A 23,865-nucleotide genomic window follows, 5' to 3' on the forward strand; every position below is an offset into this window, starting at 1 on the left:
CCCTACATGCTCTTAGCTGAGAACAGGAAAAAGACTATGGTAGTAAGGTAGGTAGTAAGGTTAATTAGAGGCACAAGAACAGTTGATGGTTGGTAGCGGTGAAAGGAAAAGAATCTAGTACTTTCTTCTGGGATGGAAAACACAGCATTTTCTTCCTGAATGGCAAGCTGTATTCTCTTCAGAATGGACACCAAAGCTTTCAAATGGAGATGTGAAAGCCTAGGAGAGTTGGGTCTGGTGTGCTCATTTCTTATCTAATCTCATAAGGGCACAAAATGCAGTTACATTAAAAAGAACAGGAATTTCTTGTCTTAGTGTAATGAGGGGGGTTAAAATCTCTTTATTTTTCAGTGAAGGTTATTACAAGGTGATTTGAACACATGAAGAAGTAGAAAACATTATGACTTCTTCAATTGGAGCGTTGTTAAGCAGTTGTTACTAACCTAATTTTTTTTCACTACAGAGTGGATTTTATTTCCCCATGGACAAAAAGAAATGCCTCAAGTATTTCTACTTCTCTCTTCTGTTCAGTAAAGTGAGAAAGTAGAAGGAGGCATGTGATAGACAGTACTGTATTACTGTACAAGACTATACTGCCATCGAGAGGTGTCGGGTGATATCATACCAACTGCAGAGTTGAAGAACTGCAAAAATGAAAAAAAATACGGCTTGTTTTCAAAAATTCACGTGTGTGGGTGCACAGCTAGCTGTCCGTGTGTTAAAGCACGCTGAATGTTTTATAGGCATACAGGTTTCTAGCTATGTGTGTATGAGGAGTTCTTGGACGACAGAGGTATTTCCCTTTTATTTTCTTGCTTTACATCAAACAAGACCGTAAGTGCTTGTGATTAGGTCAAATGTTAAATTCTTTCAGAATAATATGGGCCCTTTGTGGGCCCTTACATACAATTATCTATGCAGTACCTCTAGGTACCTACTCCTATAAATAAGTCAAAATTGCAGGTTGTATTTTAATCACATGATAATAACTGAAAAGCAATAGATTTGCTTTTGCAGTCAGATTATTTATTTCTTTAAGACATGATTAGAAGAGGTGATAAGGAATTCAGAGTTGAGGGTATTAAAGTTTGTAACTTCAGTGTAGAAAAATTGGTGTTACTGGGAGCTATCTATATTAAACAATTGATGGAGTTGATTTCTGTGACACTTAGTGGAGAAATCATTAAGCTTGAGCAATCTGAGCTTAAACTGTGTTTATTCTGGCCAAAAAAAAACAGTTTTCAAATTCTGACCTTTGGGAGTATATTTTGAATTTTTAAAATGAGATTCACTTTCAGCTGCAAAAGGTAGCAAACAAGGAGGCGATGTTCTTCAACTTTCGGCCAAACAGAATGAATGAGTAGGGTGATAGGATGTGCTGATGATGTTTTGTCTTGTTTTTTCCATAACAGTTTATACAAGCACCTTGAAGAGACTGGAAAAAAATAGATTGATGAGATTTCTTTCATTGCATTCACTATGCAAAATCTCAGAAAGAAGACAGAAGCCATGCTGTTGTTATTCAAGCTACTGATTTGGAGATCAGGATATCTGGAGACTCTTACAAGTTGTGTGTTTGAGCTAAGGGGATGCACACACTGGGCATACAATTAACCTCTTTACCTCAAATCCCCTTCTTGTAAAACTAGAGTCTTTGTACTTTCCTCACAGGAGCACTGGGAGGAAATACTATTAATATTTATGAGATGCATACTATGACGATGAATAGCACAATAGGAGTTACCAGTACTAGACAAGCAAGAAATCATTTCATTAGAGAGTGTAGTAGCCATTTCTGGTTTCCTTCCCACCATTTTGAGAGTAAGGAGCTGCGGTTACCAGCACAGATGGTTAAATAACAGAGAGATAAAAGCTCCCCACCAGCCGACTGTACTTGTTACCACTAGAACTGCCTCTGCACTCTACACGGGCTGATAAACCAGCCTTCCTCTCCATCACAAAGCAGGCAGGTGGTAGAAACCCTCCTACCGAGACCCTCTGTCAGGTATTGTCTGGCTCATCGCTTTCAGTTATTCACCATTTGATTTTTGAAGGATATCTTTGATCAAATTCAGAGGATGGCAAAGGTTGTTCAGGGAGTACCTGGACAGTTTTGTGGAAAGACTTCATTGGAAATTTCCATTGTCTTTCTTCAGACCGGTAGTCTTTTTAGTAATGCCTGGTGCATGAAGGTCTCAGCGTTTTAAAAATTTGAATGCAGCAAGCTTGACTGTATGAGGTGGGTAAATCATAGCATCCCCATTGTTCAAATAGCAAGCTGAAGCAGAGGAAGTCTTGTGTGATTTACCCAGAGCCACAAACATCTAATGCTGCAGTGTTGACGTAGCCAGGTTGGACATGCAAACATAAACATTTATGTGTGCTAGCACCTGAAGTACTTCTCATTCATTTGAATTCAGAAATTATTTCCCTTTATTTTCCTTTTAAATCGTATGTATGTGTGTCTATTTCCTTTCTTTAAATATGTCATTCACTTATAAACATTTTTATAGATTTTTAAATTGCTCGGTGTTTTAGTGCATTAATAATAATAATAAATTAAACTTAATTTTGTTGTAATCTTTTAAATTTTAATATGGTTTTCCTGTATTGAAAATTAAAGAAACACTTCCCATGGAGTCATGCCACAATGAACTGTAAGAGTATCACACTGAAGAGAAGTAGTTTATTTGTGCTAACACAGATAAGTTGATATGAGTTTTAAGTAGTGTGTTTTAGAGGAGGGCTGTGGTATAGCAAACTTGCAAATGAACATTATCACCTGCAATTGGGATGTTATCCTTTTAAGAAGAAAATATGTGTGGTGGCATATGGGAATGCTTAATATTTGTAATACATAGACCAAAATGTTTATTATACAGGAATTTGTAATTCACCATACAGACCTTTCCAGGATTTTTTTTTTTATTTTGAGACCTTGCAAGATGAGTAGACAAGTAAAAGAAACAATTTTTTGTTTTGAATGCTTACTTAATATGTTCCAGTTTAAGTGCAAAACTGAAGTCAGCATATGTGCGAAATAATTTATCAGTCTAATTTCTGATGGCAACAAGAACAGCAGTTTTATATGTACCAGGATTCTGGTTTGGTAAAAGCAGTTAAATTAAATTATGCCAATTTGAAAGTCAAAACCAGTTGAGTTACACAAGAGCATGCTTTTTCTGGTCAAAATAGGAAACATTTGGGATATTTTGGGGGTTATGTAAAGACTTTAATTTGTAACCACACTCTGTATGCTCAGCCTAAGTGGTAGACAAGAATAGTTGTTCGTGTGATTTGCCATTTCTTCAGCACGTTATTTAAACCGTATTACTGCACATATTTTTTATTTTGAATGATAGTTCATCTGAGCTATGATTAATTCTTTTAACGTTTAGATAATTTAAAAAAGATGTGCACATAGTGTTTACATACTAGACATGGCTAGATGCAAGTGCTTTTAAATGCAACTTATTTCATTTTAGTCATTACCTTGTAGAAAAAAAAAATGGTTGTTTTGTTGTGGGGAGGGGGAGGGTTGCCCTTTGCATAGTTTGTGTGATTTCAGAACCTAGAGAAGGGCATAGTTGTTGGGCCACATAATTCAGAAATTAACAGAAGTTAGATGACACTCTGTTGAATTTGGGCCAGATGGAGTTTGGGTATTTTTTGAATACCCTTAGGTAACCTTCATGTTACTTTTTTTTTCCTGTTTCAAATTTTTAACTTGGGATCTGTCAGTGTAGTGGAAAGGTTATGCCTTACATTACATACTGTGAATGAGATGAATTTACAAGAATTAGCGGGGAGTCTGAAATGCTTGCCACCCTTGTGTTTTAAATCTAACTTTCAAAATCAGTTGAGTGATGTCTTCCCAACAACTGGAGACTGACACGTTACAAACATGTAGCGGTGCTTGATTAATAGAATCCTTCAGTCTATAGACCTTCTTTTCTTTATTACCTGGTGCACAAAAAATGATGTGGAGCTCAGACTCTTGAATCAAACAGCATTTAACAGCACTGAAACTGGTAGTTCAGTGAGGTTTAAAAAAAAAGCACAATCTGTCTGCAGTTCTGGTCTTTGGAATCCATGTGGTCTTTGTTTTATGAACTCATGCCAAAATTGAAAAAGCTTCTGCCAGACTTTTCAATAGTATATTTTCACTTTCTATGTACAGGCATGCACATCTCAGTTTCTTTACTTAGTTACTAATTCTTCCTTTCACTTCATTACTCTCTTTACAATGTTCTTGGCATGTCAGTATTGCATAAATTGGTGTCGGTAAATGTATTCTTGCAGCAAGAACTGAGCTAGTGTCTGCCTGATGTACTGCAGTGGCCTGCAGTGGCCGACCTGCTTCCTCTCTCTTTTTCCTGACCACTCATCTCGTGGCGGGGTGGGTTTCTTACCTTGTGAGCTGCAGTTTATTAACTAACACTAAAGCTCTTGTCTGCTAATAGCTTAACCAACTGCAGCAGGATTAAAAATGTCTTCTCTTGAATGTAACAGGACGTACCCTGCAAATAATGTAGTGGGTTAATGTGTTGCCTTCCACTTTTGATTTCAGGCTGGAGGTTCTCAAGTGATCTTTACCAATCCACTGGAAATTGTCAAGATTCGATTACAGGTGGCTGGAGAAATTACTACTGGTCCACGAGTCAGTGCCCTCACTGTGTTACGGGACTTAGGCTTCTTTGGTCTCTACAAGGTATGGGGTTTTTATATATACATGAATTAAAAGCCAATTATGAATATTTCAAATCAACAGATAATTTTGTTGTTCTCACAAACTTTCATAGGTGGACATAATTGTACTTTTAAAAAAATTCTTCCTTATTATGTGATATTATATCTCCATCTTTCATTTCTAACTAAGGGTAAAAACTGCCTCATATTTTTGAGCATGTGGTTCTTGTGGATCTTACTAAGATTTTTTTTCTCACTTCATCAGGTGTAAGTATTGTTCACTGAGGATTAGTTTATGATTCCTGATGTTCTGCCTGGTGTAAAAATAAATTTATTTTCATCTGCTTCGTGATATAGAGTTTACAGTTTTCAAGCTGTGCTTTTGCTCTTCTGTGTTTGATTCAGTAACTTTCCCAGATGCCATTGTTAATTTGGTGATGGGAATTAATTGCAGCACCATAATAGTGAAGAAATACAGACAGTGGGAGCCCAGCATAAAAATAAACTCCTAAGGCAAACTTGCTCTTGCTAATTTAGAAGAACATTGCCACAAATAATATCAGGAAAAGCTGCTTTTATGAGTGTATACTACAAACTATAAAATTCTGCTTTCTACATTACTGTCCTCACATAGATATGTAAATATGTGGAAATAAAGTTAGGTTTAATGTTAGACTGCAGCAGGATTAGAAACAACATCTGCTGAATCTAATAGGATGTATGCTGTAAATAATTTAAAGGATTAACATACTGCCTTTTAGTTTTAGATGAGGGGGACTAGATATGGAAGAGTATGAAAGGTCTTGGAGTACTTTGAGACAGCCATTACACACAGTATCGAAACATAAACTGCAATGAATGCCATGTACTGCAGAGCACCGTGTGGTGTTTCTTCAGATTCTGCAGCCTACTTCTCGGGAGAAAGCTTTCACACTACCCATTTGTCCCAGTATTTCCAGTGCAGAAGGCAGTATTCCTGTTTCTTATTTACAGCAATGCAAATGTAAATTGAAAATGCTTCAAAAACCACCAAATGAGCCCCATCACCCTCCCCCACAATATTTAAATTCCATCTCCATTTTTAAGCATCCAGTCCCTTTAAATTGTTCTGTTAACATTACAAAGAGGAAGCCTGCCCGAGAGTGGATGTATGTATGTTTTGGCCTGGAGAGAAGTTGCAGGTCTGAATAGGATTTAATGGGGAGTTGTTTTTCCCTTTAAATTGACTTGCTAATTTTTTAGGTGTTTTACTGAGGCTGATGCTATTGTGTAAACTCCTAGTAAATGGCATTATGGTGTTGATCAGGTCAACATTTACAACGGAAAACATGGATATGGTAAACAGTCTGCATCCCTGAGGCTGTGCAGGAATGGAGGGCAACTACTGACTTTTGCTTGAACTAGTAAAAATAAAACATAAAATGAGAAAGAGTGATGAACTACTTTACTAAAGTTAGAGTTTTTTAGATTTTTTTTCCTGAATACCTGCTCTTGGTGACTGAGCAGAATTTGCTACTTTTTTCCATTTTTACATGGCATGAATGTCTTGGGTCGTGTTATGAATTACGTCTGTTTTCTGGAGTAGATAGTTGGTGAATATTTGTAAGGAATACACCTGAACAGGAGCTGGTTACAGCACTATGTTGCATCGAAACAGGTAGTTATTTAATCACAAGCTACACAGTTTCATTGGTTCATTCATTAAGTCAATTTACCTCCACAAAAAAAAGCCACAGAAGGGTTTTGTTTTTACTCTTCCATTGTCTCTGTTTCTGTCTCGCTCCACCCCGCTCCTTGTGTTCATGTACTTTTGTATGTCCAGTTTGGATTCATGCCTACAAAAACTTGACTGATTTGACAAAACTAGAGAACTGAACCTGGCAGTCGCAGTCATCCACCCAACAGAGCACAGGCAACGTCAGAAGGCTTGTGTCCAAGTGCACCCTTAGTCATGGCTAGCTCTGTCATTGGGCAGGTTTGTGCTGTTGTCCACCAAACACTTTGGCACTGTAGCCAAAACCAAATGGCAATCCTATCTGCCCCCTCTCCAGTATTTAAGCAAGAGTGTTGGTGCAGCCACATAATGATCTGGAACAGGAAACTCATTAAACTAAAGCCTCCTCCTCCTTACGGCTTAGTTTATTTTGAACGCAGAGCAGCTCACTCCGTAGCTCCTCAGGATGGTTGTAGCCAGGCAAAGGGAGAAATGGCTTCATGGCATGGGGAACCCATCAGCCTGTATCAGAGGAGTTTTATACTGCCTTGAGGTGCTTGTGGAACAGCAGTGTTAGAGGCTAAAGGAGTCCTCTCCTGAATGCTTGTGCTGAAGCTGACAGTGCTGGTGAGACCAAGCGAGGATTAATAACTCATTGCATCAAAGTCACCAGCCCCAGTAAATGGTACCCAGAGACATCAATGGTCTAAAATGAATTTCAGATGAGACTAGATTTGGTAGGTGCTACCTTCTCTGGTGGTACTTCTAGTAAATTAATTTAGTGAGTATAATGACCAAGTGAACTGAAATATCTTGGTACATTTGGAATGCTTGTACTCTTTAACGAGTCAAATTAGCTTTAAAACTATAAAACAGGAATGAGGATTTTGTCTGTCTCAGTACTTTCCATGCTGTTCACTCTGACATGAACAAATCTTTCACTTGCATCTTAAGTCTGTTTTAGCTTTGTCTTTTGTGTCTCAAGATACAAGGCTTGTATCTCAAGCCCTGAATATAGTTATTTTAGTAGATCTAAGTAAGACGCCATACATAACTGCTGTAGAAGAACAAGAATAGATACTTGGTTTAGAAAACAGTTTTATTTGTCAATCTTGGAGTTTATTTATAGGCTTAATGGGCCTTCATCTAAGTATTCCAGCTGTTTAAACACTGGTCTGTCTTAGCCATGATTTAGGACCAAGTGATTAACTTTCTTTTGCAAGTGTTGAAAGCAAAATTCTAGACTTTTAATTTCAGGAATTTTCATTTGAAATAAATGGATGTATTTTTTTCCTAAGTTTTTTTAAAAATTTTTTTAACAATCCAAAATTTAAATGTAATATTTCATTTCATAGTTGATAACACAATTTTTTGTTTTCATTTTTTTTCTGTTTGGTATGGTCTGAATTTATTTTCTGTTGGCTTTGTTTTTCTTTTGTTTTTTTGTGGAAAGAAAGCAAAACCAACAAAAATTAACTACTCCATCAGTTTTGGTTCAAGACCATAATGTTCCTCCTTTTCTATGTGACTTGTTAGAAATTCTTGTAAAACTGCTCTAAGAAGGGTTGACTGCATTTTTCTACAGCAGTTTCCATCACTGACCACCCAAATAATTCACTTCTGATGCCTGGATTAATGGATATCAAGTGCCTGTAGTGTTGTGTCCCTGGAAAAGGTGAAGATGGCCACTGTCTAGATCATAGTCATAGAATCATAGAATGGTTTGGGTTGGATGATGAGGCCAGGTAGGGCGGAATAGTACAAGAAGCTGTACAGAGGGACAGGATCCTCTGTTGCTTACAGAATTTCCTTAAAGGTCTTGCTTTGAGATGGGGAGAAAAGGGATTCCCTCAACTCAACGGTTGTCTGGTGAAATCCATGGAGAGCAAAGATCAATGATTTGTCTGTACTGCCAGCAGTGGAGAAAATAGGCTTGTTATAGAATAAATGGAGGGATATCGCATATTTAACAGGAAGATGGAGCCCAGAAGACGTGATGTTAACCTGAAACTAACACTACCATAATGATGATTTTTCAAAATAGGAGCGCGGATATTTTTAAGCGGTTCGTTTTTTGTGATGAATGAGAACATTACCAGTCAGTCTGCAAGCTCATAGTAGAGCTGAAGTGTTTCCATTGCTCATCAATGTGAGTTTGCTTCTGTGTTGATAAGTTACAAACCTCTTAAATCAGGACTGGTCATCCAGTCTGCTGCACACTGGCTTTTCTGTTTCTCTCACTCCACTTTGGTGCTGTTTTGTTTACCGCATTGCAAGGACTGCAGTAAAAATTCTCTTTTCCCAGTGCAGAAATAAATCATCATGAAAGCTGTTCTTACGACCACAGATCAATCCAGCATGCTCTGCTTAGCTCCTGTGAATCTTTTATGCTGAAATTCAGGTGAAAATCTGTAAGAGTCCTATATAGTAGTCAACGAGGAAGAATGTACTTTCATTAATTATAACTGCAGCCAGAAGATGCGAAGAATTGCATATGTCGGTCTTAGCTTCATGAGGCAAATTCCTGCATGTCTTAACACGATCTGCTGCTTGTTGTTTGAATTCTTATGTTTTGTATTAATTTCTACCTCTGAAGCACTTTCTGTGGATTTTAAAATAAAATGCCCACACAGCCCTGATATAGGTAATTTCAGTGTTCCTGTCTTGCATTAACAGAGAAAAGCAAGGCACAGACAAATAAATCTTATGTCTCGTGTCAACAAATTAACAAAGGAAATGCTATGTAAACCCTTTTTGCATCCAGCTGAGCGAATCTTGTATTGATTATGATCGTAATTATCCCAGCATTCTAGTCCAAATGAATAGTCATTTGAGGATCACTGAGAAGCTGGGTTGCATAGTTTTGATGCCCCTCTGTGTTAGTGAGATTAATAATCTTTTGGGTCATTCATTAGCATGTTAACGTGGTGCTCTACTGTGCTAGTGGCACAAAACAATTCACAGTAGTACTCTGCCGAGATCTCTGCTCTGTGCTCCGCTCTACTTGCAGACTTGATGTCAGAATCAGAATAATTTGTGTTGAAAGCCATTCCGGAGGTCATCTGGGCAACTCGACCCAGTGTTTGACCACCTTCGTGGCTTAAAACAAACAAACAAAACCAAAAAACTTTCACCCTTTTTCTAATGCCTAATTGGAATTGGTCGTGTTCCAGCTTCTGTCCATTGCCTCTAATCCTTCCACTATGCACCTGCGAGAAGAGCTGTCTTCCCTGCACCCTCCCTGTAAGTAGCTGAAGAGAGCAATAAGGTCTCCCCCTAGCCTGCTCTTCTCGGAGTTGAGCACACTGAGTTCCCTCAGCCTCTCCTCATACACCATGGGCTACCCAGCTGGCTCGATGGACCTGCACTGGACTCACTCCAGTGTAGCAACACCTTTCTTGTACTGGAGAGACCAGAACTGGACACAGGACTCCAGATGTGGTCTCACTAGTGGTGAATGGAGGGGAATGATCACTTCCCTTGCACCCTTGCTACTGCAGCCCAGGGTGTGGCTGTCTGTCTTCACTGCAAAGAGGCATTGCTAACCCATACCCAGCCTGGCCACCAGTACCCTCCAGATTTTCTCCAAAGCTGCTTTCTGGCCAGTCAGCCTCAGCCTGTACTGCTACATAGGGCTATTCCAATCCAGATGTTGGACTTTGCATTTGCTGATTTGAATTTCATGATGTTCTTGTCAGCCTATTTCTCCATCCCATGAACAGCAGCCTTGCCTTACAGCACACTGGCTACTCCCCCGATTCAGTATCATCCACTAATCTGCTGACAGTGCAGGTCATGTTCCACTGACTTAGCTATGAAGATACTGTGGCAGACCATCTCAGAAGCCTTGCTTATAATCACGGTGTACAACATCCATTGCTGTCCCCTCATCCACAGGTCTGGCAAACAGGTTGGTCAGCCATGATTTGGTAAATCCATATTGGTTGTTCCAAATCTCTCCCTTGCCCTTCATATGCTTGAAAATGGCTTCCAGGAGCATTTACTCCATAAACCTCCCAGGGACAGAGGTGTGCCCAAACAGCTTGTAGTTTCCCAGATCTTCCTTCTTGCTCTTCTTCAAGATGGGTGTGATGTTTGTCTTTTTCCAGTCATCAGAACCCCCTTGACTGACTTGACCTTTTGAAGGTAATAACAGCCTCACGACAGCATCAGCCAGCTATCTTGGCACCATTGGAGCTGTCTCTTTGGGTCTCATGGATTGTGTATGTGCAGATGGCTTAAGTACTCTGTAGGTAATGCTGTGCTCCTGCAGACTTTTCTGGTAAGCTTGTGGAGCTGAGAGGCCTGAGGGCAGATTTTACTAATAAAAAGCGAGGCAAAAGTAATTTCTCTGCCTTTTCCGTGTACTTTGTCACTAGATTTCCTGCCCCCACTGAGCAACAGCCGCACAATTTATTTAGTTGTCCTTTTGCTGCTGATGTGGTTACAGAAGCCCTTTTTACTCCCCCTTCACATCCCTTACTAGATCCAACTCCAGCTGACCCTTGGCTTTTCTGACCTAATTGCTGCATGTCCGAGCAGTTGTTCTGTATTTTTCCTGGGTAGCCCATACCCACCTCTGCTTCCTTTTTACTTTCTGCATTTGAGCTCAATCATGAGTTCTCTGTTCGTCCATGCTGGCCTTCTGACATGGTTGCTCAACCTTCTGCACAGTGGAATGGACCATCCTAGTGCTTTGAGGAGACTGTCCTTGAAGATCAGTATTATCTTGGTGTACCTTTGTAACTTCCAAGAGTTTGTATTGGGGGGAAAATTGCTATCATGGTGCAAAGAGGTCCAGGTCAGATAATGTAGATCTCCTCTCCTTCTCTTCCTTCCCCACCAAAGAAGTAAAGGCCAGTAGGTCTGGAAAAACGTCTTTTTTTTCACTTCAACTAATTGTCCATCATAATAAGTACAGCAATTTAAAGTCAAAGCTTCCTCCCAGACTCACTGCGCCTTCACTGGGTGTTCAGATACTAGCAATTCTGTAATGATATGCAGCTTAGAAATAAAATACATGTCAATTCCAGCAATAAAAAGGTTTGACACATACAGCTCGTTGGGCTAACTGCTGGGTTGAACCCCTGTAGTTCTTTAAAGCTAGAATGCAAATATTTTTTTCTGCCTTTGTCTAAAATTCTGAACTACTTGTGTAAATAAGTATTTTAAAACATTGTACTTCTCAAGACCCAGCTGCTCCTTTGGGGAGGCACATAACAGCAGTCTTGCAGAAGGAATTTGTTTCCTCTATTTGTCTTCTTTCTGCCAGTAATTGTTGCTGTGAAAGCACCAGGGCATGGAAGCTTACGACTAGTAAATTCTTCTTTAGCTACAGATGCTCTGTAGATGACAGCTGTTATTAAAAATATAGAGACAACATATCCCAGTCAGGGAAAATATCATTTAACCTAACGCAAAATGTCATTTGTGTTGGCAGAAATGGGAAACGATACATTTCTGGTTTTCAGTATTTTTAATATATTTTATTTAATTTCTGGTCACAGTTGAATACTGAAGTGATGGTACAAGATAGCTAATATATTTTCTGTCTTCTGCCTGTCTTACACAGTAATATGCATAACGTCCTGTTAAAGTCAGTTGAATTTAGATTCTGTTGGTTTCGAAAGACATCTTTAAAGTGCTTATGTAAATAAACATTGTAAGTACACCTACTTATTTTGTACATCATAGAAATTCATATCCATATATCTGCCATAAAATGTTTAATAAAATATTGCTCTTTTTATAAATAATAATTTTGAATAGTGCTTTACAGCATAACAGAAAGTGCCACTCCATAATTTTGCACAACAAAGTTATTCTGTGATCCCAAGAAGATGGTAAATAATACAGTAGTAAATGGTTCTTCAAGGAAAGGATATGTTGGTTGTGGTAATGTTTATCATTACAATTACTGGAAGGTATTTAGCTCAGATTTGTTCTTTGGCTGATATCACCAACACAGTTTGCATTTCCAAAACTAGTCAGAAAATCTTCCAAAAGTCTCTTCATTTTTTTTTTTTGACAACTTCTTAAACGGGCTTCTGGTGTGTTGACCTGGAAAGTGTCATCTCAGGTGACAGGATCCGTACCAAGCTCCCGCCTGGTTGCTTTGATAGCAGCTGAGGTATTTCACCTCTTGAAGTTGTGGGTTTACAGCAGGATGATAAACATACGAAACAGAGTAGTAAAAGTTTTGAGTTGCATTAATTTGCATCCACCATGCCTGTTTGTGACTGTGTTCTCATATGTGAGGACCTGCTCTTCAGAAATTTTCTTTGAAACTAACCAAAAAAAGCCCTTCCAACTAAGAAGTGCTATAATTTTTGTGTGCAAACTGAATTTGAATTGCTGGCACAGCATTCGAAAACAGCATTTTATTCCTGTAACTGGATGTGCTAAATCAGTTTCATATTTTGGTTGGTATAAATATGTGTGAATAAAAACCTATAGCAGCTTTTAAGGCAATGTCATTTTACGGTAGAAAAAATTACAGCCCTTGAAAGCAATATTTAACTGACTGTTACAAAACCTGTTAGGTGATGCTAGGGCTCCGATTCCAAAGGGTTAAGTCTGTAGTAAAACCCAAGAAGAATGCAAAATGATCAAGAAATGACATGCTGCCTATTGTTTGTAGCTATAGGATCAAAATAACAATTATACATGCCAAATAAATTCTAAACCTGTAAAGGAGAAATAGAGGGGGTGGCTGTAAGTACAGGTGCCAGAAGCATTAAATAACCCTCTCAGACAAGGTGCACCACTGTTGTCTTGAATGCTGCGAGGTCCCCCCAGTCTGGCATTTTTCCCCCTGCACTAGACAATGTGCATTCACTGCAGGAGACTAGGTTAAGCCTGCGTCTCCCAGACCTGCCGGCTCCTTCTGCCCGACCCGACACAGAGGTGCCTTTGTCAGTATAATTACCCTCCCCTTGTAGTAGAAATAGTTTGTTTAGAGCCTTATTTGCAGGTAGAGCTGGTATAAGCAGGAATTAGCATGCTAAAGAACCTGCCCCAGCACTGACTTGGGCTTATTTATCCCAATCTTTGACAATCGGGTTTGTTTGGTTTTTTTTTTTACCTCCGTTGGTTTATTCAGTGAGATACTATCCAAGATTAAGAGTTTTAAGGTTATTAAGGAGATTGAAGATGGGAGCCAACTGGCTGTTGTGTGAGGGAGGCGCATGTCGTGGTGTGTAGGATCTCCCAACAATTTCATGCCTGGCAGGGCTGCACCTTGGCTGCCAGAATAAACTTGGGTGGATGATCCTTACAGCTTTCTGGGGACTGATTAAAACTCCTTTTGGCTTTCAGCACGTTGTCCACATCAAAAAGGTGGGAGAAGTAAAATAAATGTTTCTTTTGCTTTTCGAGATACTGTGGCCAATCTCCCTAAGCCTTCCTAATTGGCCTAGGCTGGTTGCGGATGATTAACTTGAAGTTAAATGAGGCCTGCTTTTAAACATGCTTTCCCAGACTTTAAACAGAAGGATGGGGGAAACTTTAGACTGTTGCGGTGCTGGACTGGAGCCAAGCTGGGTTATTATTAAAGCGGATCCAGGTTTTGATCCAGATTTTGTTTACACTGAACCAACTAAGTTGATGGACATCCCTCCCTCTCTGCGTACCTGAACATATATTATTAATGATATTAACAAGATGCTATTTCTACCCCATGAAAAAGAGCCTTTTAATGAAGGGGGGAGGAATATTAGCAGCTCAGGTTGAGTTCGGAGTTGCTCGCATTTGGAGTTTATTGATTTCCTTAAGTTATTTTAACTATGTCGAGATATTTCAGAGTATGAAAAAAATGCGGAGGAAAAAATGCGTGCAGTGTTTAATGACAACATTGCAAAGAAAATAAAAGTAATGTGCCCTGAGGGCAAAGGCAGTGAGGAGATTTGCTCTGAGGAAAAGCATGCTCTAAAAATAAACCTTTGAAGAAACGATGTTGGTCTGTGAATGTTGCGTTAGTGAGTTTCATAATTTTTCTGTGAGGTAAATACAGTGCAGACATTTGATCATTAAAAAGTTGTTTTTTCATACAGAACTTGGTAAAACCCTAGTCTGTTCTTTTTATGTGAAGATTAAAGGTAAACTGTAAATCAGGCTTCTGTTGCACATTAGAGGCCAGAATTCTTGTGTCTCTGGTGAACAGAAAAGATTCACCTTCTCTGTGCCCTCCAGGTAAATTGTATGGGCTTTGCATGTAATTTTGAGAGGAGAATCCAGTCCAGCATCGCTTCGTTCCATGGCTGATAACCCCATTCAGCACAGGGGGGAACAGCGGAGCGACTGCAACGGCAGCGCTTCGAGTTCCTTTATGGCATTTTACTCAGTGTATCTAGAAAGGCATAACGAGAACCAGGGACTGGCAGCATAAATCAGACAAATCCAGATGAGCAACAAGGCAAAGGGTCTTAACAGCAGGAGTCATTAACCTCTGAACGGACTGTCAGGGGAAGCGGTCAGTTCTCAGTCTGAAAATGTCAAGAAACAAGCTAAAGAAGCGTGGTGGAAAGCAGCTGGCGTTGGAGCAGAGCGTGCTGTGCTCACCGTGGTCGGTAATTGAGTCTGTGACACTTAGAAGGTCTGACTATAAGATCTAATGGCTGTTTTTAGATAAGTCTTTATTTTCTCAGAGGCATTCTCTGACTGCACACTGCAGTTATTAGCATCTCCTGCGAGCTGGCTGGCAGGACCTGCTTTTCCCATCACACATCCCGCTCGCCTGCCCCTGCCTTGCATCGCCGAAAGGCAACTTCTCAGTTTTTCTGACATCTGGCAGCTCTTGCGTCTTTGCTTGATAACCAGCATCCAACTTGGATAAGCACTATATTCTAACTGCTATTATAGTACAAGCTTAAGTTTACAGATATGTCCAGGCAAATCATTAGATTTAATTAAATTCTGTGGATATTAGCATGTCCCCTGTAAAATGCATGGCACTGAGCCATGCCCTGGTAGACCTGCACACAAGAGAAGTACATGAACAAGGACACCCTGGGAGGGCTCGTGGATGAATCTCAAGCAGTTTCACCACAACCCCACCCTCACTTCAAAGAGAAGAGGCTTAGGCTCATCCGCACACCATGTCTTTCTGAAACTTGGAAGATTTTACCCATTTTCCAAAGCCACCTCCTGTTTGTGCCTTCCTGCTGGTCTCAGTCCTGGTGTGTTCAGGCTCTGGTGTCCTCTGGATCTCCATTTTGAGGAAGGGCAGACTGCAAGTCCCTCATGCTGTTGGAACATGGATATTATTTGGTATTTTATTTTGGTTGCCTCCCCTAGTGGCTTTTTTGCTTTTCCCCCTGCTTGAAAACCAGCTGATTCCTTGTTGCTACCCCAAAACTTTCCTTGCCTGTTTGCCACCCTCTTGGGTTTGAACCCAGCTATGTTGCTGGTAACTTCGCTGGCTGTTTGTGCCATTTACAAAATGGATAGCAAGGCAAATTTAACAGTAAGAGCTGACACTTACTTGAAACAAACTGTATCCCAGATCACCTGTACTTCAAAAATCACAAGTAAATCATCCTGTTACTATTCTGTGAAAGAGTTAGTGTTATGGCCCTATTCTCTTTCTTTCCCTTGATTTATGTTGCATTATCAATTGCAATGTCTGCATAGATGCATAAACTGGGCACTATTTTCCTTGGAAGTATTTATTGTAAGTGGGGATCAGAGGGGACAAACCTGTCCTGTGGCTCAGTCTTCATCAGACAGATCCTAAACTCCCACTACAGGTGCATGGCTACAATGTCAACTATTTAAAATTCTGCAAAGGTGTGATCAGAGTTTACTCCAACACATGACATTTTCTCTGTTACCAGCAAATTACTACAGTACTAGGGAGTGAGGGAGAACAAGTAGACAAGATAAGCACAACGACAAGAAATTACTGAACCAAGAAATAGTACACAGACATTCCTCGGCAGGGTGAAATACGTGGATCTCTCAGAATTTTCAGAGAAAGAATTGCTTTTCCTATAAGTCCTTTGCAAGAAAACAAAAAAATATGATGTTGCTCTGTTCTCTGGTGTACATAGTTCATCATGTTAAATTTGCTCATTCTCAAAACTTGTTCTCTTTTTCAACACAGGGTGCTAAGGCGTGTTTTTTGCGTGACATACCCTTCTCTGCCATCTACTTCCCCTGTTATGCTCATTTGAAAGGTTCATTTGCAAATGAAGATGGGAGGGTTAGCCCTGGAAGTCTGCTCTTGGCTGGTTCAATAGCTGGTAAGTGCCCAGATTTCTTTTTGCATGCCACTACATTGCACCGCAGTGCAGTAGTTATAGCAGTGAGAACTTTGAAAAGCTCAGAAGAACCACCACATGCATTTTGCAATCTTGTGCCCAAGTAACAGAAAGCCACCATGCTGTAGAGTAAGTTGATGTTAAAAATAAAGATATACTGTAAGTTCCTGGTATAATCACAATGTTCAGGAGGACAAACAAAGGGAAAGGTTTAAGTGCTGATGTTTTGTCATCATATATCATCTTTCCTTGTGAAGTTACTGTGCTGTTTTCGTTTGCGGCTGGCTGACTGGTAAAGTTTTGTTAAAGTGGTTTATAAATAAAGTCATGGCATTTGCAAAATTCTTTATGAGCAAAGAAATCTTGAATTTTGGTATGTGGAGTCCAAAAGCCATGCTGGCAGTACAGTTCTTCAAACGCAATGATGTAGCCTGTGACAAAATGATGACAATTACTTGCTACCCACAGTATCCCATGCAGTTACTTGACTTTGTGAGGATATTACCATTATTTTTTTGTATATTAAACAAAACAGAAAAGCTTGAAAACATTTCTGTTGTGCCAGAGGTTGCTGATTCCTAGTGTATCCAGATATGACAGAGATGCTGAGTGTGATCTTGAGCACTTGCTTGTTTTAGTCTGCTACACAGCGGATAGGAGAGCCAAATCATGTTTAACTTGTGACAGAGCATTTAACTTGAGCGTGCCAGAGCCTAAGCGAAAAGAGAGAGACACGCTTTGTAGCCTCAGCTTGCCTTTGTGTCTGCTGCATAGTTGGCCCCTGGCACAGCACCCAGGTTCTGCACCCAAAGGGGACCACCATTTGGTAGCTGCCTCCTGGAGAGGGCAGCTTGAGAGTCCTGCTCCTGCTATGTCCAAGGTTTTCCCTTCAGGAAACAAATGGGCTTGAAAATTTGTGTAGCAAGACCTTTGGGGGAGTGTGTAGCAAGCAGGAGGGCTCCCATCAGCAGATATTTCCACCGTGTTCATTGGGGGTTGCTTGGTCTCTCTGAGCTGCAGGCAAGTTCTTCCTCTAGCGTGGCACCTGACAGGCTGCTGCAACCTGCTGGGTGAGAAAATGATGGAGTGGCATGAATCCAGTACGGATAGGTGGTTGGTGGTTTAGCTATGTTTTCTCGTTTGATTTTAAGCTTGCTTCTCCCTGGGGAAACTGTTCTTGGTCAGGATTATACACAGGGCTGTGTCTCTTGAAGAGCCAGGGACCTTTTATGGCTGGTATCTGAGCTTAGGATACAGCCAAAGCCTGACGGTGCAGATCAGTTAGTCAGTCTTGTTGAAGCACGTACCTTCAGCACTTTGGGTTTGCTCTGTATTCAGTAGCTCATAGTCCAGAGGAATCGACCTGGCACTAGGAAAGCTCGCTGTCTTCAAATGACTGGTGCTTAAAAAACCCTTGTCCTCTCCCCTCCTCCACCCCAACCAGAGCCAGCCTCCAAGCCCCCCAACAGGAGCTTACAGCCAGCTTATTTCTCACCCATTTTAATGGAACAAAACAATTTTTGAACTTTAGATCATATTTACAGACTTGAAACATAAGCTGGCATTTTTAAGCCAAGTCATTTCTTAGATTTTTCTGGTTTTCTCTTTCTAGCCATTGTCAGGTGATTGCAGACTGAGATAACCGTCCCTTTGAAGTTCAGGCACAGAAGCAGTCTTTATTGTTGCTGATATGGCTTACCAAACTAGCTATAATGTGAATTTTATCCAGTGCTTCCTGTGAATCCCATCCTAGGTTAACTCTCATGAGCAAATTACAGTGTTAAAGATACAACACTCATTGTAGTGTTTAGAAAAACAAGGGATTTCTTCTATTGGGTACAAGTAAAGCGTGGTGGGGGTGTATGTGTCCACTGTTTTGCCGCGAGAAAGTCAAGGTGAATACAAAACAAAAACGCCACCACCGCTGAAACACTGGTGCAGTCTCTGGGCTGATGTCTCTGCTCTGGCTGGGGATCTCACCTGGTCACTGGACTTCAGACATATGCATGAGCTCCGTCTGGGTGTGGGAAACTCCACCTCCCCACAGTCCCGTGATGCTGTGATGTTCACGCTGGCCATGCTCAGATGCACACCTGCGTCCTTTGCCAGTGGGTCATGCTTGTGCTGGGTGTATTTTCTTCCTTTCCAGTGTCGTTAGGGACACATGCAACATGCATGTCATCTAGCTTGATCTGCTTCTGGTTTTCACTGTTAACCAGATGTCTCAACCTGTTGTGCCACGGCATTTTCTGAGATGATTCTAGTATCAGATACAGGATCTCTCCTTAATTTGCTCCATCTGCTTATTGCCTCCATGAACTTCCTTCTCCTCCCCTTACTCCTCTTTTTTATTGTCAGCTCCTGCTGTGCCATTTGTCTCATTTCGATTGTAAGCTCCTCACAGCAGCGACCTGTAAATTTTTATTTGTCTGTAAAGTCTTTTGTCCTGTACACATAGCTCCTAAAATCAGGATTAGAAACATCTTGCAAAATATCCTCAGTAATAAGGAATGAGGAATAAGGAGATGGAAGTCAACGTGTAGTAAGCAGAACAGTTTCTAAGTATGTCCTTTGGTTTTCCTTGAAAACACTGGTTGGCTTTTGAAGGACAAAAGTCCGGCTTTAAATTGAGGACTCAACCAATATCCTGGTGTGGGTAAGACTAAGCAAAGAGGAATTTCAACATTTCTGGAGTTCAGAAACCTTTACCGGGTTTTAGCACTTGCCTGCCAGACTGACCACGGTGCAAGTTCAGCTTGTGCGTTATTTTGGGGGGTCTGGGAGAGGAGGAGGAGATCTTGTTTTGGTGATACGCACACGCTTAACATCTCTCAGCAGTCTGCAGGAAGGGTGTGCTGGTGCTTGAAGCCAGACCATGCTGGTTTGGACAGAAGTTGTTACAGAATTATTAAGCCTAAAAAAAAAAAAGCAAAGGAGATTTATGCAGCTACATCTGACCAAGTTGGTTTGGAACAGATGCAGAATGGAAAAGTAATAAAATCATAAGAGACAGTGTCTTCTGGGTACAGTCTCGGTGCTTTTTTTTTGGCTTTTTTTTTTTTTTTCAATTCTAAACATGGGCAGCCCCAGTTTGGATAGGAATGATTTTAGAAATACCACCCATTGGTAATTTGGTATTTTTTGCTTTCAGTTGATTATCTGCCAGGGTAAATTTAAATCTTCCTCCAAGTGTTCTGCTGAAGATGTCAACTGTGGCTTTGCAGCTGAGCAGTATGCCATTCCTCATGAGAAGAATAACCCTTTTTTAAACCTTCGCTCTCATGCCTTGCTGAGCGTGCACAGTGTTATCTGGTTCTTGGTGACATTGCTCTGTGTGGGGGGGTGTGTGCGAGTGTGTGTGTACAGGCTATTCTAGCACAGTGTGCAACCAGAATGCCAGGAACCACAGAGAGGCGTGAAAAGGGAAAGATCCACCTCACCTCCAAAAACTTTGTGCTTATTAACTATGCAAGTTTCTAGTTAGCACTGAAAAATCCAGCCCGTGCCTCCCAGCTCCGCAGGAAGCATGTGATATGGTTGTTCTTCTGGGAGAAGCTCTGTCTGGGTGAAGCCACGTCCACAACTGCTGCCTCTTGTTTTCCTTATCGGCTTCTGCTTAAATCAAATGTGGCTGAATTCTTCTGACGTAAGGACGAAAGGCACGGTTACCCCTGGGTAAACGAGGTGTGTAGCATATGTGACAGTCGGTGGTACCCACCTGATGGTGTCTGTGTTGTGTAGGTATGCCTGCAGCCTCTCTGGTGACCCCTGCGGATGTGATCAAAACAAGGCTACAGGTAGCAGCCCGGGCAGGACAGACCACCTACAGCGGCGTTGTAGACTGCTTTGTGAAGATACTTCGAGAGGAAGGTCCGAAGGCTCTGTGGAAAGGAGCAGGAGGTGTGTAGAAGAGCTTTGATTACAAAGTGATTTCTAATTGTGGTTTCTGTCACTTAGGAACTCTTTTCTTTTCTTTCAAGCTCGGGTGTTTCGATCTTCTCCTCAGTTTGGTGTAACTCTGGTGAGTTACGAGCTACTACAGAGATGGTTTTACGTGGACTTCGGGGGAGTGTAAGTATGTGCTGTCTGAATCTGCCCAAGACCCTGAATCACAGAATCACAGAATCACAGAATGTTAGGGATTGGAAGGGACCTCGAAAGATCATCTAGTCCAATCCCCCTGCCGGGGCAGGATTACCTAGACCATATCACACAGGAACGCGTCCAGGCGGGTTTTGAATGTCTCCAGAGAAGGAGACTCCACAACCTCTCTGGGCAGCCTGTTCCAGTGTTCGGTCACCCTCACCGTAAAGAAGTTTTTCCTCACATTTATGTGGAACCTCCTGTGTTCCAGCTTGCACCCATTGCCCCTTGTCCTGTCAAGGGATGTCACTGAGAAGAGCCTGGCTCCATCCTCATGACACTTTCCCTTTACATATTTATAAACATTAATGAGGTCACCCCTCAGTCTCCTCTTCTCTAAGCTAAAGAGACCCAGCTCCCTCAGCCTCTCCTCATAAGGGAGATGTTCCACCCCCTTAATCATCTTTGTGGCTCTGCGCTGGACTCTCTCTAGCAGTTCCCTGTCCTTCTTGAACTGAGGGGCCCAGAACTGGACGCAATATTCCAGATGCGGCCTCACCAGGGCAGAGTAGAGGGGGAGGAGAACTGAAGCTGCACTTGGTTGTGCGTGGGTCTTGGTGCTCCTCGACGTGTCAGAGTCAGGGTCTTGCTATTATGGAGGACACATTGCAAGGGTGTTGTAAATACTCTTTAAGACAAACTACACTGGTGGAGGTTAGGATGATATTCCAGTACCTGCTTCACAGCAGGACATTACCACATTTTATATCAGCATTTCAAGCTGGGGACCTGTGTTAGTGTAAACAGAGACAGTGAGAGGCTAAATAATGGGCTGGGGATGTAACTGCAGGGGAAATGTGACAGCTGCCAGGCCAGGATATGCTCTGCATTAGTCCTCATTAGTTTGATGGAGGAGCTGTGCCCCTCATTAGGCAGGGCATTTGCCATCCAAAAACGTCTATAGGTGTCACCAAGTCCAAAACCTATTTGTTGGAGCTTCAGCTCTGCCTCCTGCTTTTGTTGACGATACAGCTGGATGTGCTGTTTAACGTGATCCCAGGAGCAGCTGCAGGCCATTTACGAAGCTTTGGGGACAGTAGTTTGAAAGCCACCACAAAAATTACTTTAACTCTGCTTGGTTCCTGGATTGGTTGTGCACTGTAGCAGAGACTTATGAACCCCCACACTGCAGTTTTGGTTAATGCACTACAAATTTTATCTGGATTTGACCATATGCAATCACCATGAAGGCTCCTAACTGTTCTGGAAGATTTTAAACCAGGGTATTTCTATTACATTGTAGCATTAAATTTAGTTACTTACTGGGAGGTACACTCGGATGTCTCATTCAGCATACTTGATGGAGGAGATCTTTGTGAATACTGGTTTTACCCTATGGAAATTAATTTATTATTTTTATTACTTTGCAGAAAACCAGCTGGATCAGAGCCAGTTCCTAAATCTAGGATCACGCTCCCTGCTCCTAACCCTGACCATGTTGGTGGTTATAAATTGGCAGTTGCCACTTTTGCAGGGATTGAAAACAAGTTTGGACTTTACCTACCTCGGTTTAAGCCATCGCCACCTACCTCAAAGGCTGCTGCAGCAGTGGGACCCTAAGTTTATTGCTGTAGGTTTTTTGTTATTAGTTGGGAAAGAGCCACTTTTCTAATTGGTTAATACTTTGTTCCTTTAGCTTCTCATCATGTAACAGTTTAGCTTCATTTGAGTTTTAAGGCAATTTTCATCTTAAATGTAATCATTTGTCTTTGTGCTTCCTTAACCAGATCACTGTGAAATTCTTACCAGTTGTTTTAAGTTTGGGACCATGAATGTATTTGTCCACATCTGACATGTGCTTGCGTTGGGAAGACACTAATTTTAGGTTCCGTTTATTGGGGAGGGCTGGGTGAGAGCTGTGAACCAGATCATCTTACGGGCAATGCTTGGTTGCAGATTACCAGGGTGGATGTCACACATAGTCACTCAAATGGAAAAACTCAGTGGATATCACGGTGCTCAAAACGGAATGATTTTGACTGTACACGTAAATTGGTTATAAATTTAGTGCATTGTCTGTAGAGGTCAGCGAATATATACCCGGTACCTAAGTATGCCAGTACAGCTTCAACTTTTTAAATATGTACACGCACAAATTCTGTTTCTGGATTGTATTATGAAGCTTTTACGTGGAACATGTTTTTGTAATGGAAACCACATTTATAAATGTTTAGCCATTGTATTACATTACTGATATGAAAATGCTCAAAAGAAAGTGTTATTGTCCATAGTCTTTGCACTTTATGGCAGAACTTTTGGCATTCTACTACACATACAAGGAAATTTCGTAACTAGGTGCCTATCTTGGGTTGCTGGTGTTTGGAATTCAGTTTGTATATGCACTTCTATAGTAAAACGCTGTTTAAATAACTGCTATAGAAAATTCATGCACTATATCAATGGTACCTGCCTTAACTGCTGGCTTGTAATTGGCAAATAGGTGGTTTCAGATTCTTATTTACTTCATTGAGTCAAAAGAGATTAAAATACTCTAAAAGAAAAGATTTTACTTAATTTTTTGGTGCCTTGCAGAGTGTTTAGAAAATTATGTATTTATGAAGATAGAAATAAACCTTTCAAACAGATGCACACATGGTATTCTGTTACAGAAATAGTGTAGTACATAAAATGTCTTGTTCAACTTCAGTTATAAAGTTAGGTTAAGATAAAGTTAGTATTTGGATATGTAGGCTATAAAAGCACCTGCTGCTTGAGAACAAATTACTTGAATTCCCCTGGGTAGGAAAGACATCTGTTGGTGTAGATGTCACTGAAAAAAAAGAAATTTTTCCTCAGTCAAAAACCAGGACTGGAATAAGCTTTGGTGTTCTGACCTTTACGTTTGGGGGGAGGTTAATGTGTTGTGAACAGTCCGACTGTGTAGTTGAAGGTACTGTTGGGTGTCTGCTGTGATATCTCTTAAGACCAGGAAGAATTTGGTCTTGCTTGTCTTCTTGGGGTGGGCGGTGAGTGCCTTCAATGTTGACTGTAAACTGAGGGAACGCACAGATGCAATATCTTTGCAGAAGAATGAGTTAGGTATGCGATGTCATGTTGTTG

At 40.9% G+C, this 23,865-nt stretch overlaps 1 protein-coding gene across 6 annotated transcripts in view; it reads left to right on the top strand.

The window, feature by feature from the left end:
- Nucleotides 1–23,390, top strand: part of SLC25A13 (solute carrier family 25 member 13) — a 101,341-nt gene extending 77,951 nt beyond the window's left edge. For all 6 annotated transcript variants that reach the window (XM_068404506.1, XM_068404508.1, XM_068404505.1 and 3 more), the window contains 5 exons: nucleotides 4,571–4,711; nucleotides 16,506–16,644; nucleotides 20,404–20,562; nucleotides 20,643–20,733; nucleotides 22,176–23,390. In XM_068404506.1, coding sequence (XP_068260607.1) covers nucleotides 4,571–4,711; nucleotides 16,506–16,644; nucleotides 20,404–20,562; nucleotides 20,643–20,733; nucleotides 22,176–22,365 — 720 coding nt within the window. In that variant the 3' untranslated portion in view covers nucleotides 22,366–23,390. The remainder of the gene's footprint in view (nucleotides 1–4,570; nucleotides 4,712–16,505; nucleotides 16,645–20,403; nucleotides 20,563–20,642; nucleotides 20,734–22,175) is intronic.
- The last annotated feature ends 475 nt before the right edge of the window (nucleotides 23,391–23,865 follow it).

The sequence above is a fragment of the Nyctibius grandis genome, chromosome 7, assembly GCF_013368605.1.
Source record: "Nyctibius grandis isolate bNycGra1 chromosome 7, bNycGra1.pri, whole genome shotgun sequence".
NCBI classification, from domain to species: Eukaryota; Metazoa; Chordata; class Aves; order Nyctibiiformes; family Nyctibiidae; genus Nyctibius; species Nyctibius grandis.